At 40.1% G+C, this 17,093-nt stretch overlaps 1 protein-coding gene across 1 annotated transcript; it reads left to right on the forward strand.

Annotated features, from left to right (window-relative positions):
- The first annotated feature begins 10,148 nt into the window (after positions 1-10,148).
- On the forward strand, positions 10,149-16,361 carry LOC138887823 (uncharacterized). Its single transcript, XM_070169611.1, has 4 exons — positions 10,149-10,445; positions 16,016-16,042; positions 16,216-16,280; positions 16,346-16,361. The coding sequence occupies exons 1-4, from the start codon at positions 10,149-10,151 to the stop codon at positions 16,359-16,361; spliced, it is 405 nt and encodes a 134-aa protein (XP_070025712.1).
- Positions 16,362-17,093: the final 732 nt, after the last annotated feature.

Below are 17,093 nucleotides of genomic sequence, written 5' to 3' on the forward strand. Positions count from 1 at the left end.
AAAAATAAAACAAAACAAAAGCAGAAATAGAATAGAAGCATAATAAACAAAAAATTCCGAGCCTAACAGAAAACTGTATTTCCTTAAGGAATTTAATCCCCTCACTATTGCCCAAGGTTATTGGATTAATCCTTCCCAGGATAGAACGAAACAACTGTTCTATAATACCGGTAATGGAAATTATAAAACTTCTTCGAACTCAACAAACGACAGCAAACCACACTTATGCTTACGTTTTGCTTTGAAAAACAGTGCAAAAATGCAAAAGAGAGAGGGGAGAGTATGCAGATTTTAGGTATTGGAAAAGTGAGGCCAAGCCTCTGAATTTATAGCTAAACAGTTTGGGTTGAATAGGTGCGAAATTACTTGTTCACATGAGGTACCATTCGATAGAAGTTCGGTTGCGAATTTTAAATTCAAAATAACCGTTAGGAAATTAACCGCGAAATAAAATTTCGCGCAAAAAATATCAGGAAAAAGAAAATAAATAACGGAAATCGGAAAATCCGATGTGGAAGCCGAGCGACGACGACGACGATGGTGCAAGGAACTACTTCTTCTCAACTCTTTAAGAGCTAGAAGACATGCTTCTCTATATAAGCACAAAGATTTTTTTCCCATTTTCCGGCGAGGGACAAAGTGCATTAGTAAAGGAAACACTTCAAACTTTTTGATTACCTCCATTTTCCATTCACACCTCTTATCTAATTAGATAAAAAAAACCAACACCAATAAAGTCGGGTTTTTCAATCTCAATTTTTCTTGGATTTTTCGATTTTTTTCGGGTTTTCAAGTTTTTTCCGGTAAAGTCTTCATAGCACAAAATATGTAAATTGTGCTCCAAATATTTCTTTAGTTATAGTAAGATACAACTATATAATGTATGTTCTAATAAAATAGTACAATTATATGAGATAAGTCATAGCATTATAATAAAATATTTAATAACAAAGATAATAAAATTGCATAAAAAAAATATTGCTAATTAATAAGCTATAATGAAAACTAACATAAACTAAAAATACTATGTAGGTCATACAAAAATAAGTATAGCTAATAAGTACTATTAATTACATAACTAAGCACTAAAGAAAAAGATAAACTAAGTTATGCGTTTTCATTATAAACCAATGTAAAACTAAAAAAAATAGATATCCAACATGTTAGTTTATATGAGTCCACCAAACTATAGAGTACCTGGTCCTCTATGAGTTTCCACTGAGAATACTAATAAAGCAGTAAGTAAAAGAGACACGGGATTTTTACGTGGAAAAATCCCACTCAAGGGGACAAAAACCACGACCTACAGTTGTAGGCTTTCAACTTCACTAACTTGTAACAACACTATTACAAGCCACTTTGTAATGACTCTATTACAAAGACTTCAACTCAACTAACTTGTGATACACTTACCACAAGCCACTTTGTCACTCACTAGTTACAAAGACTTTAACTTATGACTAACCCTAGTCATAACACAAACTCAGAAGGTTTGTGATTTTAGGTTGCTAAAACACAGCTTCTAAGAAAGCAATATAGGAGTTATAATGAAGAACAAATAACAAGATTACAACTCAACTACGGATACACATAGACTCATTGTGAAACTGATCATTTAGTGGAGTTGTCTTCTTGTTCTTGACACACTAGTGATTTCAATGTTGGATCAACTCTTTAATGCTTGAGAGAATATCACTAAATGCTCAAGTGAATATCTTGTGCCTTGCACCATGTTGTTATACTACCAAAGACATCACAAGGATGATGTCAATTCTTGGTTGATACACGCCTCTTCCCAATGGGAAGTGGCTGTTGCACTGTCAGCGTGTACAGTTGCATGCAGTCACTTTCTCCAATTGCTTTTCAGCTGTATAGTTGACTTGAACTTCTGTTAGAGAACACCAAGGGATCATGTCCCTATTTTGTTCCTCTTTTCTCTTTGTTTGCAGCAGTTCACATTAGCTGGAGTTCAGGCTAAAGTTCGTTTATTTGAAATGTGTACCAAGTGAGTCAGGTACCCTATCTGGTTCTTAACAGTAAGTATGTTAGATCATGAAAATATAAGGCAAATACATTGAAAACCCATCAATTTTCCCCTTTTTGATGACGACAAACTTAGGCAATGATAATTATTTATTTAGAGCAGAAATAACCAGATGAGGTACCAAGAACTTCACAAGTTCCCCCTGACCTTTTGCTTTTGATTCCCCCATAATCAGATCCTCCGTTTCAATCATTTTCATTGCATTTAGTACATATACTTCCCCCTTTTGGCATCATTAAAAATACACAAGCAGGCAAACAACATAAAAAAGTCTAACACAACCAACTCATGCCACATATGTGCACATAACATGACAAAAAAGAGAAGCCAAAGGAAAATAGCATTGTACAAGCAAAATGAGGAGTTGTTTCATTGATATGAACAATGGACTGAGCGAAATAGGAGCAGTAACGGTGAAATCCAATATGCCATCAACAAAAAGACAAACAAAAATAGAAATAGCAGCCACAAAACATCATAACAGAAGACAACTGGTCACTGAGAGGTTTCTAAGGGGCACTAGAAGAGGGAGACTTGGAGAGAGAAGCAGCAAGGGTTTTGATAGCCAGGTCCAGACGGGCATTTCTAGACAGCTGCTCTTCAAGCAGTTTTGCGCGAAGTTCATCATTTTCCTTTGTCAAGCGGGTAGCTTCTTCATTGATGGAATTAACGGAACCAGGTCCTCTAACAGCTTGACTGAGCTGAGTTTCTAGTATGGCATTCTGAGCCCTCAACCTCCTGATCTCTTCAGAAGCAGCATTTTGTGCATTGATCAGCTGAGAAATGGTCGAGATGCTTCCACCAACCTTTTCTATGCACTCACATTCCTCTAGAGTCTTTTTGGAGAAGGTTTGCTTGTGTGTGCCCACTTTGGGATTAGCCAAAGGAACCTTGTAGAACTTAAACACTCGAGTGAGGAGAAAGGCATATGGAAGCCCATGGTTGCCGCCTTTAAAGTTTGCCACCTTTTGCATATGGTCTATCATGATTGCTGGCAGATTGATTGGGACAAACTCATCAAGAGTCTCCATTAAGACCAGATTAGACTTTGTAGCGATAGATCGCCTCTCAGCATGAGGTAAAAACACCTTATTGACTAGCTCAAAGGGAAGCTGATACTCAGGAAGTAGTACCTTCTTATGCATCTGTTCCCCCTACTGAATAGCTTGCTCCTTCATGATAGCTCTCCCAAAGTTAGCACCACATACACCCTTGACTGAGGACATCCCTTCACATGAAATTTGGAGAACCTTCCCCAATGTTGAAGCATCAAGCACAATGTCTGCTCCATTTACTAGCACACAGATGTGATCCCCCTCAACAGTGAAGAGAGATGCGTAGAAATTTTGTACCGCATCTTCGTACACATTAGGCATATCCTCCTGAAATAAATGCTCCCATTGTTGAAATTCCACCATCTCCAGAACTTGCCTCATACCTGCCATCTCTAAGACTGTCGGATCAAACATACGACCCCACAAAATTTTCTGAGTTCTCAATCTCTCCTACCAAAGACCACTGTCACTAGGTATGGTCTTCAGAGAACCAGGTACCCCTACAGTTTCCCATTTTCGTTTTCTAGATTCTTCAATAGACTTCCCTTTCCAACTTACAAACCCCACAGTATCTCCTTCAGACATAGCTTGCTCAACTACACTCTTCTTAGACTTACTGCTACCCCTCACGGATGTTCCACTTTGTTTTTCAATAGCTTCATCGGAAGCTCCATCCACATACTTCTAGATTTTTGTAGATCTTTTTACTAAGGAACGGGGTTCCTTTAGAGCATCTTTGTCAACCTCATCCACTGGAATGCTTTTGTTAGTCAAAAATTCCCCCTGTTTCATCAACCTCTTCTTCTTTGTCTTGACACTCCTCTTATTTTTCTGCAAGGTAGACTCAAAAGCCTCTTTCTGCTGCAACCTGGTAGTGGGTGGCTTGGAAGAGGATTCTAAGGGCTTAGGATAAACAAGAGGTTCCAGAGTTGATTTAACTGGAAGAGAGTCAGGTCCTCCAACAGGTTTTTCTGTGACTGTTTCATGGACTGGAGACTCGAAGAGTACCATGGTTCTTACATCGCCTAGGAATGGAGTTTCTTCCCCCTGATACTCAGACATGAGATAGGCTCCTTCATTCAAAAGACTCTCAGCAGCGATAGCTATGATATTGTGTGCTTTCCTTTTCTGGTGACTCTGTGAGAGTCACTGAGTCTAAAATAGAGGAGTTCAGATCCTGATCAGGATCATCCTCAGAGACCTCTGACACCTAAGAGGTAACACTTCCTGAGTGTTCTTTGGTGAGATCAAAATAAAGGAGGAGACATAGGGTTTTCAACACATGGAAGGGAGACAAAGTTTGACGGAGAAGGAAACACCATAGGAAATAAGGAGGAAACATGTATGGGTGCAGTAGTATTGGGAATAGTGGAAGAGTGAATTTCTGGAGATGACTTTAAGGATGATAGGGAAGTGTGAGTGGTGTTGATGGTAGGAGAAGGAAGAGATTGTTCGATTGCCATTGTAGGAGGATTTGGTAGGGAATTTGAGTGAGAAAGAAGATAAGAGAGGATCATAGAGATACAAAGGAGATGAAGGTTCATAACTGCTGTGTGAGAGAGAGAGAGCTATATGGGAAGAAGGGATAATGATGAGAAGGGAGAGAACCGGGTTCTGAAGGGTTTTGAAATGGCAGTAGGTTTGTGGGAATACGTTATCGTGCAGAGGAAGTGAAGGGATTTGAAAGACAAGACGTGACATGCAAATTTTGAAAAGTCAGATGATGTGGCAGTTGAATTAATTTTTTTAACATTTTTGAGAAATCATGCAAAAACAACACATTACTACTAACCTGTGGTACAAGAACCTAATTCTTGAACGGTTTTTGAAAAAGATTTTAGTTGATCTTCTTTCGCAGTTCAGCATTATACCTTTACCTTCTATGATCGTCATCTGCAACGGTATCGATGTGAGTTAGGCTTGGCAGAAAACACTTTAGCTAGTTTTACCTAAAGGTGATTTTTATAGCCAATTGATGAGGTATCAGGTTCTCAATTAAGCCTAAATAGCCCCAGCTTCACCCTGTTTCCTTCAAAATGTTCCTCGCTCACAGCTTTGGTGAAGATATCTGCAATTTAATGTTCTTGTACAGCAAAATCACATGCAAATAAGTCCCTTTTTCACATTATTTCTGAGACAAAGGTATCTAACATCAACGAGTTTGGTCCTCTTGATGGACCGAGTTCTTTGCCATGTTAAGAGCGTCTGCTTCAGCTTTTGAGAGAACTACTGGGTCGTATTTCCTTGTACCCCATGAGATTAAGCATGATCCAATAGAATGAGTCATTCCAGATGTGCTCTTCTTGACCACCAGATAACCTTGTTTCCTTCAAAATGATGCAGTTCATCTTGCATTGTTGAATGCCAGTCAGCATCCTACAAGGCTTCCTTGATATTTTTTGGGGTTCTATCTGGGATAGAAATACAGAAAGGACTAGAGAATTTCTGCCTTTTGATTTTGTCTGAATCCAGAATCAAGGGGGTTTGATTATGTTATCATGTGGATTGGAGATTTTGTGTTTCCTCATGGGAACTAAAGTTTGATTAGTAGAGGAACTGAGTAAATTAAGTGGATTTCCCTGCACTCCTTATTCTTCTACTTGTGGAGTTTTTTGCACTACATCTCCAACTCTTTCTTCAGCTTCAGTTAGTAGTAATTGAAGTACCAAGTTCCTCTTGAGAAGTGAAAAAAGATGTTGCATTGTCTTTATCTGTCTCCTTCATCTGACTCATCATATTAGCCTTGCCATTTGAAACATCAGATATTTTCCTAGGAACCAAAAGTGGTTCATTATCTTGATCATCACTGTTTCCTCCTTTGTTAGAAGAAGGAGTCTTGTTGAATAGCTCATGACCACTTTATTCCACACATTGTGTCCTTTTGTTGCAGACTTTGTAGACTTTGCTTTTAAGAGGAATATTTTAGATGGATTCCTTCACCACTTTTTGTATCAGACTTCTCAAGCTGGTCCTTCCCGTTGTTGAGATCATAGCATTTTCATCCAAAGGTTCTCAGATGAGTTATCTTTGGTTTTCTTCCGTTGAGTAGCTCATGGGGGATTTTGTTTAGGAGGAACCTAATCATACACCTATTCACCAAGTAGTAAACAGTGTTTATTGCTTCTGCCCAAAATTTTTAGTGATTCCCCTGTCGATGAGCATTGTCCATGCCATGTCTTCCTAAGTTCTGTACTTCCTTTCAACAACACCATTTAGCTGTGGAATCCTTGGTGCTGAGAAGTTGTGAGTGTTCCCATTTTCATTACAAAACTCATCAAATTTGGCGTTGACAGATTCTGCCCCGTGGTCAGATCTGATGCATGCTTCCTTCAGTTCCATCTTCACTTGGATCTTCTTGATAAATTTCGCAAATACCTCAAAAGTCTCTTTCTTTGTTCTAAGAAACAGTGTCCAGGTGCATCTTGAATTTGGCAGCCCACGAACCAGGTCCTTCTGAATCAGTTCATTTAGAAGTGAGAAGCTTGCATGTCCCAATATTTTATGCCAAAGTTCTGCATCATTATCAACTGCCTTCAAGCAGCTCATATCACCAGCTTGTAGAGATCTAAGGTAAGCGATGTAGATGTTCTTGTATCTTTTGGCTACTAAGACCACTTCACCAGTTACCAAATTGGTAACTGCGCACACTTTTTGATAAGAACTCTACTTTTTTCCCTTTATCAAAGATTTGAGAAATACTCAAGAGACTGTACTTCAAGCAATCCACATAGTACACGCTCTCAGTCAAGTGTGAAAGAGACTTTCCAACTTTTCCAACACCGAGAATGTACCCCTTTTTATTTCCAAAGGATTCATTCCCTTTCATGCAGGGCTTTCAGTGAGAGACAATCCATGGTGTTTCCACTCATGTGCTTTTAGTATCCATTGTTCATGAACCATTGCAATCCGCTTCCTCTCACTATTCCCTGCACATATAAATTATGGGTTAGATTTAGGAACCCAACTAATTTGGGTCCCCTGTTATGAGAAAAGGGATGGATAAGAGCTTTTCTAGTTCATGCATGCAATATTCATTTTTTTGCGAGTGGTACCTGGTCCCTCTTTAGTAGTCACTTTTTCAGTAAACGATTTGTTTTTCTGAAGAGATTGAACCCTGGCCTGGCAATTTTCTTTGAAGTGCCCATTGTTCCCACAGTGGGTACAACGCCAAATATCAGAAATTGTGACATACTTGTTGTGAGGGTTGTAAGGAATTTTCTCCTTTTGAAACCCGATTCCCTGCTTGTTTCCACTATTGTTGAAGTACATGGCAGTGACAACATCTGAGGACTAGGTCCACTTGAGAGATTTCTCGAGATCAATTTTTACTTTCTTCAGTTCAGCTTGAAGCTGCCTATTTTTCTCAAGTTCACCACATAGACTAGTTTTAACATCATTTAATTCCTTTTCAAGCTTGATGCGTAACTCACTAGCTACTTCTTTCCCTTTTTCAATACTTGTAGGCCTAAGTTCTGATTTGAGTCTCTCAATAGTTTCCTCTAGGTCAGTGATTATCACTAAAAAGTCATCCCTCTCTTGCTCAGTAGCTGTAATTTTCTCTTCTAGAGTGTGTTTTTCAATGCTAAAGCCTTCTATGGTTTCCTTCAAATCAACAACCATTACCATCAAGTCATCTCTCTCATTTTCTACACTATTTATTTTTTTATTCAAAGCTTCCTTTTCTTTTTCAAGATTAGCTATGGTCTCATTTAGATCCACTACACAGACTACCAGATCATCTCTAGATTGTTTAGCATCTCCTAGCTCTATGGTCAAGATCTCCTTATCATTAATAAGGGTATAATATGCATCAATTAGAACATTTGCTTATGACCTTAATTTCTTAGAAGAGTAGGACTTTAGATTTCTCTAAACATCCCTGAAATTTACCTCATCATCTTCATCCTCTTCATCATCGTCAGACTAAGCCATCAGCGCAAACAATGAGTCATATTTCGTTGCTTCAGTTTCCATTGCCATCATGGAGTTGTTTTCTGCATCTGGTTCCCCTTCCGATTCACCGGAGGAGTCTCCCCAAGCAGCAAGAGCTTGCTTCACAATATTGTCAACTGCACTTTTTCGACTGAATCATTTGTCTAGAACCGGGTTCCTTTTTGCTACTTTGTCAAGGTTTTGTTTGTATTGCTCCTGTTTCAGAAGTGGACGGTCTTTGATGAAATGCCCCGGCTTTCCGCACTTGTGACAGAGATTATTGTTCCTTGCCTTACTTGAACTGCCCCTCTTTGGTATACCACCATTTCTTCGAACCATCTTTTGAAACATTTTAGTAAGATAGGCCATATCACTATCTTCTTCACTTGAGTCACTGTTTTTAGCCTTAAGCACCAGGTTCTTTTCCTTCTTTGGCTCTCTCCTTTCACTGTCTTTCTTTCTTTTCATTTCGTATGTCTTTAGATTTCCAATCAGCTCATCCATGGTTAGAGTTTGTAAATTTTTAGCTTCAGTGATGGCATTCACCTTACTCTCCCAAAAGCCAGGTAGAACACTGAGAATCTTCTTTACAAGCTTGTTTCTGGGAATAACATCTCCAAGTGAATGAAGCCATTTATGATGGATGTGAACCTAGTGTGCATATCTTGTATAGACTCATCATCCTTCATCCTGAAGAGCTCATACTCAGTGGTCAGCATGTCAATCTTGGACTATTTAACCTGAGTAGTTCCTTCATGTGCGGTTTGCAATGCTTCCCATATTTCTTTGGCATAATCACAAGCTAAGATTCTGTTGTACTCATCAGGTCCTATACCACATACCAAGATTTTCTTGGCATGATAGTTTTTTTCTATAGCTTTCTGTCAACATCACAGTACTCTTTTCTGTCTTTCGGCACCATTGGTCCAGTTTCTCCAAGCTTCTTCATAGGAACATGTGGACCATCACAAATGACATCCCATAGTTCTGAGTCTTCAGCCATTATAAAATCATGCATACGAGTCTTCCACTAGCCGTAGTACTGACCATTGAATCTAGGAGGTCTGTAGGTTGATTGGCCTTCCTCAAAGTTGGGTGGAGCAGCCATTGAGATCCTTTCTAGGTGTTAACCTTTTAGAAAGAACCTGTTCTGATACCAATTATTACTTTATATGAGTCAACTATAGAGTACCTGGCCCTCTATGAGTTTCCACTGAGAATACTAATAAAGTAGTAAGTAAAAGAGACACGGGATTTTTACGTGGAAAAATCCCACTCAAAGGGACAAAAACTACGACCTACACTTGTAAGCTTTCAACTTCACTAACTTGTAACAACACTATTACAAGCCACTTTGTAATGACTCTATTACAAAGACTTCAACTCAACTAACTTGTGATACACTTACCACAAGCCACATTGTCACTCACTAGTTACAAAGACTTTAACTTATGACTAACTCTAGTCACAATACAAACTCAAAAGGTTTCTGATTTTGGGTTTCCTAAAACACATCTTCTAAGAAAGCAAGATAGGAGTTACAATGAAGAACAAATAACAAGATTACAACTCAACTACAGATACATATAGACTCATTGTGAAACTGATCCTTTAGTGGAGTTGTCTTCTTATTCTTGACACACTAGTGACTTCAATGCTAGATCAACTCTTTAATGCTTGAGAGAATATCAATAAATTCTCAAGTGAATATCTTGTGGTGAGCCGTGCAGAGGGAGTTGGGTACTCAGGTTGAGTTGAGCATAGCTTTTCACCCTCAAACGGATGGGTTGTCCGAGCGCACTATTCAGATATTGGAAGACATGTTGCGTGCTTGTGTCATTGATTTCGGAGGATCGTGGGATGAGTTTCTACCGCTTTTAGAGTTTGCTTATAATAATAGCTACCAGTCGAGTATTCAGATGGCTCCGTACGAGGCTTTGTATGGGAGGCGGTGTAGATCTCCAATTGGTTGGTTTGAGCCGGGTGAGGCTAGGCTATTGGGTACAGACTTGGTGCAGGATGCTTTAGACAAGGTGAAAGTGATTCAGGAGAGGCTTCGTACAGCGTAGTCGAGACAGAAAAGTTATGCTGACAGGAAGGTTCTGGATGTGTCCTACATGGTTGGCGAGAAGGTTCTGTTGAAGGTTTCACCCATGAAGGGTGTTATGAGATTTGGGAAGAAAGGGAAAGTGAGTCATTGGTTCATTGGGCCTTTTGAGGTGCTTTGGAGGATTGGAGAGGTGGCTTATGAGCTTACTTTTCCACCCAGCTTGTCGAGTGTGCATCCGATATTTCATGTTTCTATGCTCCGGAAGTATATTGGGGATCCGTCTGATGTTCTGAATTTCAGCACGGTTCAGTTGGATGATGATTTGACTTATGATGTGGAACCAGTAGCTATTTTGGGTCATCAAGTTTGAAAGTTGAGGTCAAAGGATATAGCTTTAGTGAAGGTGTAGTGGAGAGGTCGGCTCGTGGAGGAGGCTACCTGGGAGACCGACCGAGAGATGCGAAGCAGATATCCTCACCTGTTTGAGGCTTCATGTATATTTCTTGACTCGCTCGAGGAGGAATATTTGTTTAAGTTGGGGAGGATATGACGACTCGTCCAGTCGTCTCATGAGTTACCGCTTCGTTTCCCCCATTTATGCTTCTTATTGCTTTATTTCTTGGTTATATATGTGATCGGATTGGTTGGCTCGAGTTCGGAAAGGATTTGGTAAGATTTGAGACACTTAGTCTCTTTGGAGTGAGTTTAAGTTGAAAAAGTCAACCAGAGGTTGACTTGTGTGTTAGAGGGCTTGGATGTGAGTTCTGATGGTTGGATAGCTTCGGGAGGTGATTTGGGACTTAGGAGCATTATCGGAATGAGTTTTGGAGGTTCGGAGTAGATTTAGGTTTCAATTGGCGAAGTTGGGATTTTGGTGATTTCCGGTTGGTAGGTGAGATTTTGATATAGGGCTCGGAATGGAATTCCGAGAGTTGCAGTAGTTCTGTTGTGTCATTTGGGATGTGTATGTAAAATTTTAGGTCATTCGAACGTGGTTTGGTCGGGCTTTTGATCAAAAGCGTAATTTAGAGATTTTGGAAACCTGGGCTTGAATCCGATGTGTTTTGGTTGATTTGGTGTTGTTTGAGGTATTTTGAAGATTGGTATAAGTTTGAATAAGGTTTTGGGATATGTTGGTGTTTTTGGTTAAGGTCCCTGAGGCCTCGGGGTGATTTCGGATGGTTGACGGGGAGTTGAGATTTTTTTGAAGCTGCAGAATTTTTCTGCTTCTGGTATTTCTGCACCTGCGGATTGGGGACCGCAGGTGAGATATCGTAGATGCAGAGAAGGAAACTGCAGAAACAGAATTAAGCTAGGAACTCAAGAAACCGTAGAAGCGGTTAATGGACCGCACCTGCGACGGCTAATGCATCACAGATGCGGATTGAGGCTGAGTTAATGAAAAACCGTAGAAGCGGTTGGTTGTCCGCAAATGCGGTACCGCAGAAGCGGCAGACTGGCCGCAGATGCGAAAATCCCTGGCCAGAAGGTATATATTGTTTTCTTCGCGAATTTTGCAAAATACTCCATTTTTTAAGACGGGAAAGAGGCTAAGGCAGTGGATTTCCGGAGAAATCAAGGGATATCAGTTGGGTAAGTTCCTAAGCTTCATTATTTGGGTTTATGATCATTTTTCCATTGTTTAATCAAGGTATTAGTGGAGATTAAGGAAGAAATATTGGGGATTAAGGCTTGAGATTAAGAGACTTTAAAATGAGAATTTGAGGGGTCATTTGGACTCCGATTTCAGTGTTCTTGGTATGTATGGACTCGTGGAAGGATAAGAATTCCGTTGATGTGATTTTTTATCAAGTTTCGAGATGTGGGTCCGGGGTCGGGTTTGGCTAATTTCGGGATTTTTGGTATTATTTGATTGTTTTCGCTTGGGCTTCGTTCCCTTAGCATATTTTGACGTCGTGATTCTGATTTTGGATAGATTCGACGTGAGTGGAGGCCGATTCGAGGGGCAAAGGCGTCGTGGAGTAGTATTTTCACTGTTTTGAGGTAAGTAACCATTGTAAATTTGGAACTAAGGGTACAAAACCCTGGTATTTGAATTGTTTTGATAAATGTGGTGACGCACATGTTAGGTGACAAGCGTGTGGGCGTGCACCGGTAGGGATTGTGACTTGGTCCGTCCCGTAGCGACTATTGAGCCGCGTATTTGATTTGAAACCTTATGATATTCCGTACTTTAGTCATTTATACTGTATTATGGGTTGTATGCCATGTTTGGGGCCTTGTGTTGACTTGCTGAGACTTTTAGGGGCATTTCTACTGTTTTTCCTCATTCTATTTGTTTGAAAGCATATCCTCAGTCATGTTTTACCTGTTTAATTGTTTAAAACTGGTTTATCACAGTACTTCTTAAATGTGAGGACTGTTCGGACTGAGTTCCCTAATTTCTACTGTTACGTCTGAGTGGTTGTGAGGTTAATGACTAAGAGAGGTTAAGAACCTAATAGTGAAGATATATATATATTATATATTATGGATCGGGTTGCACGCCACAGCGGTATATATATTGGATCGGGTTGCGCGCCGCAGCAGTATATATATTGGATCGGGCTGCGCGCCGCAGCGATATAACGCTTGGGTTGTAGGAGCCCCTCCGGAGTCTGTATACCCCCAGTGAGCGTAGTCGACTATAAATTATAGATCAGGCTGCACGCCGCAGCAGTTACTATGATTATTATTATTATGAGATACTAATGAGCCTGAGTGCTGAGAGTGAGTACTGAGTGACGAGAGTTGAGTCACGAGTGACTGAGAGGCTGCTCGAGAGGCCATATTCTGAGTGATACCTTGCCCAAGGGGCCCAGTTATGATAATTTCACTGATTTCACTCTTCTTTTAAAATAAGTCTCTATTGAAAAAATTCTAGGTATATTCAAGTATTTAAACTGAAATTGATGATTTTATGATGGAAGGGTTTTTAAACTGTGGAATTTGATCTGTTATCCTGTTGTGTATTCACTTATATGATTTTTAACTTGTGATGACCCAAAAGGTCATCACCTATTTTTAAAATGAATTCTGCGTTTCGAGGCCTTAAAAAATCTCTTTCAGCATCACCTCGATTTGTGTGCGGAGTCTGGGCGCGTAGCCGGAAAGCTATTATGTGAAAATCTGTGAAAAATAATAAATTTTGACTATTAAATTAATTAAGTTGACTTCGGTCAACATTTTGGGTAAACGGACCCGGACCCATAATTTGACGATCTCGGAGGGTCCGTAGGAAAATATGGGACTTGGGTGTATGCCCGGAATCGAATTCCGAGGTCTCAAGCCCGAGAAATGAATTTTTTAAAGAAAATTGTTTTCTAAAATTATTTATGAGATTTGGAAATGAATTTTGATTAAAACTTGATAGTATCGGGCCCGTATTTTGGTTACGGCACCCGGTACAGGTCTTATATATTATTTAAGATAAGTCTGTGAAGTTTGGTAAGAAACGGACTTGAAACGACGTGAAACGGATTGTTTTTGAGAAAAATTGGAAATTTGAAGTTCTTAAGCAAATTTCATGATTTTTATGCTAAATTCATAGTTGTTGATGTTATTTTAGTGATTCGAATGCATGAGCGAGTCTGTATGATGATTTTAGGGTGGTTTGCATGTTTGGTTTGGAGCTTCGAGGGTTGGGGTGAGTTTTGGATAGGCCACGGGGTGGATTTTGGACTTGAGGAATTGCAGATTTTTAGTTGTTACATTGCAGGCCTGCAGGCTTCGCATTTGCAAAGCCTGGCTCACAAATGCGAGATCGCAATTGTGAGAGGCATGTCGCAAATACGAAAGAAGCCTAGGCCAGCCCATCCTCGCAATTGCGAGGATTCCATCGCAAATGCGATGCCTCCCTTCCTAGCCAGTAGTCGCAAATGCGACCCTACCTTCGCAATTCCCAACTCGCATTTGCGAGAGGCTGTTCGCAATTCCCAACTTAGCAGAGGTCGGGGTTCGCAATTGCAAACCCTGTTCGCATTTCCCATAACTACTACCTGCAATTTTTATACTTAGCCAAAAATCAACCATTTTTCACATCTTTTCAAAACATAAACTCCCTAGGGCGATTTTTCAAGAACAACTCTTCTTCCAAATCAATTGTAGGTCAATTTTAACTCGTTTCCTTCAATCATTAACATCCTTTAACATGATTTCAACTCCAAATCTATAATTTTCATGGGGGAAATTGGGTGTTTTGGGTAGAACCTAGGTTTTTCAAAAATTGGGGATTTGGACATCGATTTGAGGTCCGATTTCAAAACAAATTATATATTTGGGTTTGTGGGGGAATGGATAATCGGGTTTTGGTTCGAACCTCGAGTTTTGACCATGTGGGCCCAGGGGCGATTTTTGACTTTTTGGGTAAAACTTTGGAAAACTCATTTTCATGCATTGGAGTTGATTCATTTAGCATTTATTGATGTAATTAAGTAACTTGTGACTAGATACGAGCGAATTGGTGGTGGAATTAAGGGGTAAAGCAGTAATTGAGACGTAAATTGTGTTCGTGGCATCGAGGTAAGTGTTTGGTCTAACTTTAGCTTGAGGGATTAGGAGTCGAGTCCTATTTTCTATGTGGTATTTGTCGAGTATGACATATAGGCATGGTGACGAGTATCTATACGTTGGTGTCAAGCGTGCTCGTGAGTCTTATATTGTGACTATTATGGCCCTGTTGTATTATTCATGCTTTGATGATGATTTCTATTGTTGGGCAAAGTTTGTGGGAGTAATTATGACAATTGAACATTTAGGAGTGTTAGCTCGAGTTGTCAATGAAATGTGAAAGTTTAAGTGGAAATTGAACCTTTTAGAGCATTGGCTCAAAGTGGTGAAATGAGTTGTGAAGTAAAAGTGAAAAAGAGAAGAGAATCATTATGTTATCTCCATTGCCGGGATATTGTTGCTTTTAATGTTATCTCCCTTGTCGGGATGTTGTTGTTGTTTTGATGTTGTCCCTTGCTGGGACTTGTTGTTGAATTATTATTCCCTTATCGGGATTCTTAATGTAGTTTCATTTATTTCCTTGCCTTATTGTTTGTGATTGTTGTTTGGGCGAGGAAGAGAGTTAAAGCACGAAGGGTGATGTCGTGTATTGTTGGGTGAGAGAGTGATAAAGCACGAAGGGTGATGCCGTGTATGGTTTCTGAGGAAAGAGTGTAAAGCACGAAGGGTGATGTCGTGCCACACGATGTACCATTCCGTGCCGATTATATTGATTATATGGTGAGGACGAGAGCAAAAGCACGAAGGGTGATTCCGTGCACATTTTCATTACTTGATTGCTTTGGTGAGGACGAGAGTAAAAGCACGAAGGGTGATGCCGTGCACTTATTGATTTCTAGTTCTTGTTGTTATCCGAGATTTACTATTTCCTTCAATTACTTGTTGTCTTTCTGTTCTGAATTGATATCTCCCCCGCAGCATGCTACCCCTCCCGTATTTGACTGTTTATTATTGTTCTTCTTTTCTGTTGTATATAGTTGAATTGTGCAGGTTTATTTGGTAGTCTGGTCCTAGCCTCGTCACTACTTCGCGGAGGTTAGGTTAGGAACTTACCAGCACATGGGGTCGGTTGCGCTGATACTACACTCTGCACTATGTGTAGATTCCGGAGCAGCTTTTGGACCGTAGTTTGGAGGCTACCTTCAGTCCACGTGAAGATCCAAGGTAGACCTGCAGGCGTCCGCAGGCCCTGGCATCTCCCTCTATCCCTTATTTCCTGTTTCATTTTTCTAAATTCAGAAACAGTGTATCGTTATTTTTTTCAGACTTTGTATATAGTAAATCTTAGACCGTCTGTGACATTGTGACACCAGTTCTGGGTGGTTAAGGCTTAATCAGTTGTAATAGTTACATGTTCAGATATTTCATTGCTTTCTTCCGCTATTCTAAATTTTTCTGCTATTTACAAGTTTTTTGTTTATAAAGGTTAAAGAGTATAAAATGAGTAAAAAGGTAGTTTGTTCAATAATTGCTTGCCTAGCTCACATTAGTAGGCACCATCACGACTCCCGAGGGTAGAAAATCCGGGTCGTGACATAACTGCTCGTCACTGCTTTCAGACCTTATTTACTTTAGTTACTTACTGAGTTGGCATACTCACGTTATTCCTTGCACCTTGTATGCAGATCCAGGTGCCCGAGTGGTGGAGTGAGAGTCCTCAGCTTATCCAGAGTTTGTCGGAGATTGCAAGGTAGCTGCATGGAGTCTGCATCCTTATTTTCTCCTTCTTATCTTGTTCTTTTCTTGTATTTTCAGACTACTGATGTATTAGACATTCAGTTATGTATCTAGAGGCTCTAGACTCGTGACACCAGATGTTTGGGATGTGTTGTCTTATATTTTATCAATTTTCGCACATTTTTAGTTGTTTTAAACACTGTTTATGAAAATTGGTATTTAAACTCGTGCTAGAAAAATGGCTTTATAAAAGAAAAGGGGTTGTGATTAATGTTTAGGTTGGCTTGCCTAGTAATGTGATAGGTGCCATCACGACCGGGTATTTGGAGTCGTAACACTAAGCGCTCATCATCTCGGGCTCGCCTCAATGTCCAAGAAGCTAGATCTGTAACCTGCCGACCATACTCGTGCAAAGCGGCCTCTCCCTGGCTAGTATGCTGGTGCATCTGTAGTCCCAACTGGTAGAAAAGATATAGGCCAATAGCCTGCACAACATGTAAAATATTAATTACGGAACGCTAGGTTAATGTTATAAGTAAATATACCAAATAACATACCAGTGCCTCATGCCTCCCGGCGTATGGAACCTACCGACCAGCAACGCGATGAATGATATTTCCGACGAAAAGTCAGGTAACGATGTGGTACCTGCCCATATACTCATGCTCACCATCCATATGCTCGGGTGGAGGGGGTGGCGGAATCAGGTCATGCCGCTGGTCCTAAATCTCGATCTGCGCCTCTAGCCGGTCCATATATGTTTGATCAACCCTGGAACGATTATCCCGTTGGTAATGTGTACTAAGCCAAGCGGGCGAATAGGTAC

This window comes from Nicotiana sylvestris, chromosome 3 (assembly GCF_000393655.2).
Source record: "Nicotiana sylvestris chromosome 3, ASM39365v2, whole genome shotgun sequence".
Classification (NCBI taxonomy): Eukaryota; Viridiplantae; Streptophyta; class Magnoliopsida; order Solanales; family Solanaceae; genus Nicotiana; species Nicotiana sylvestris.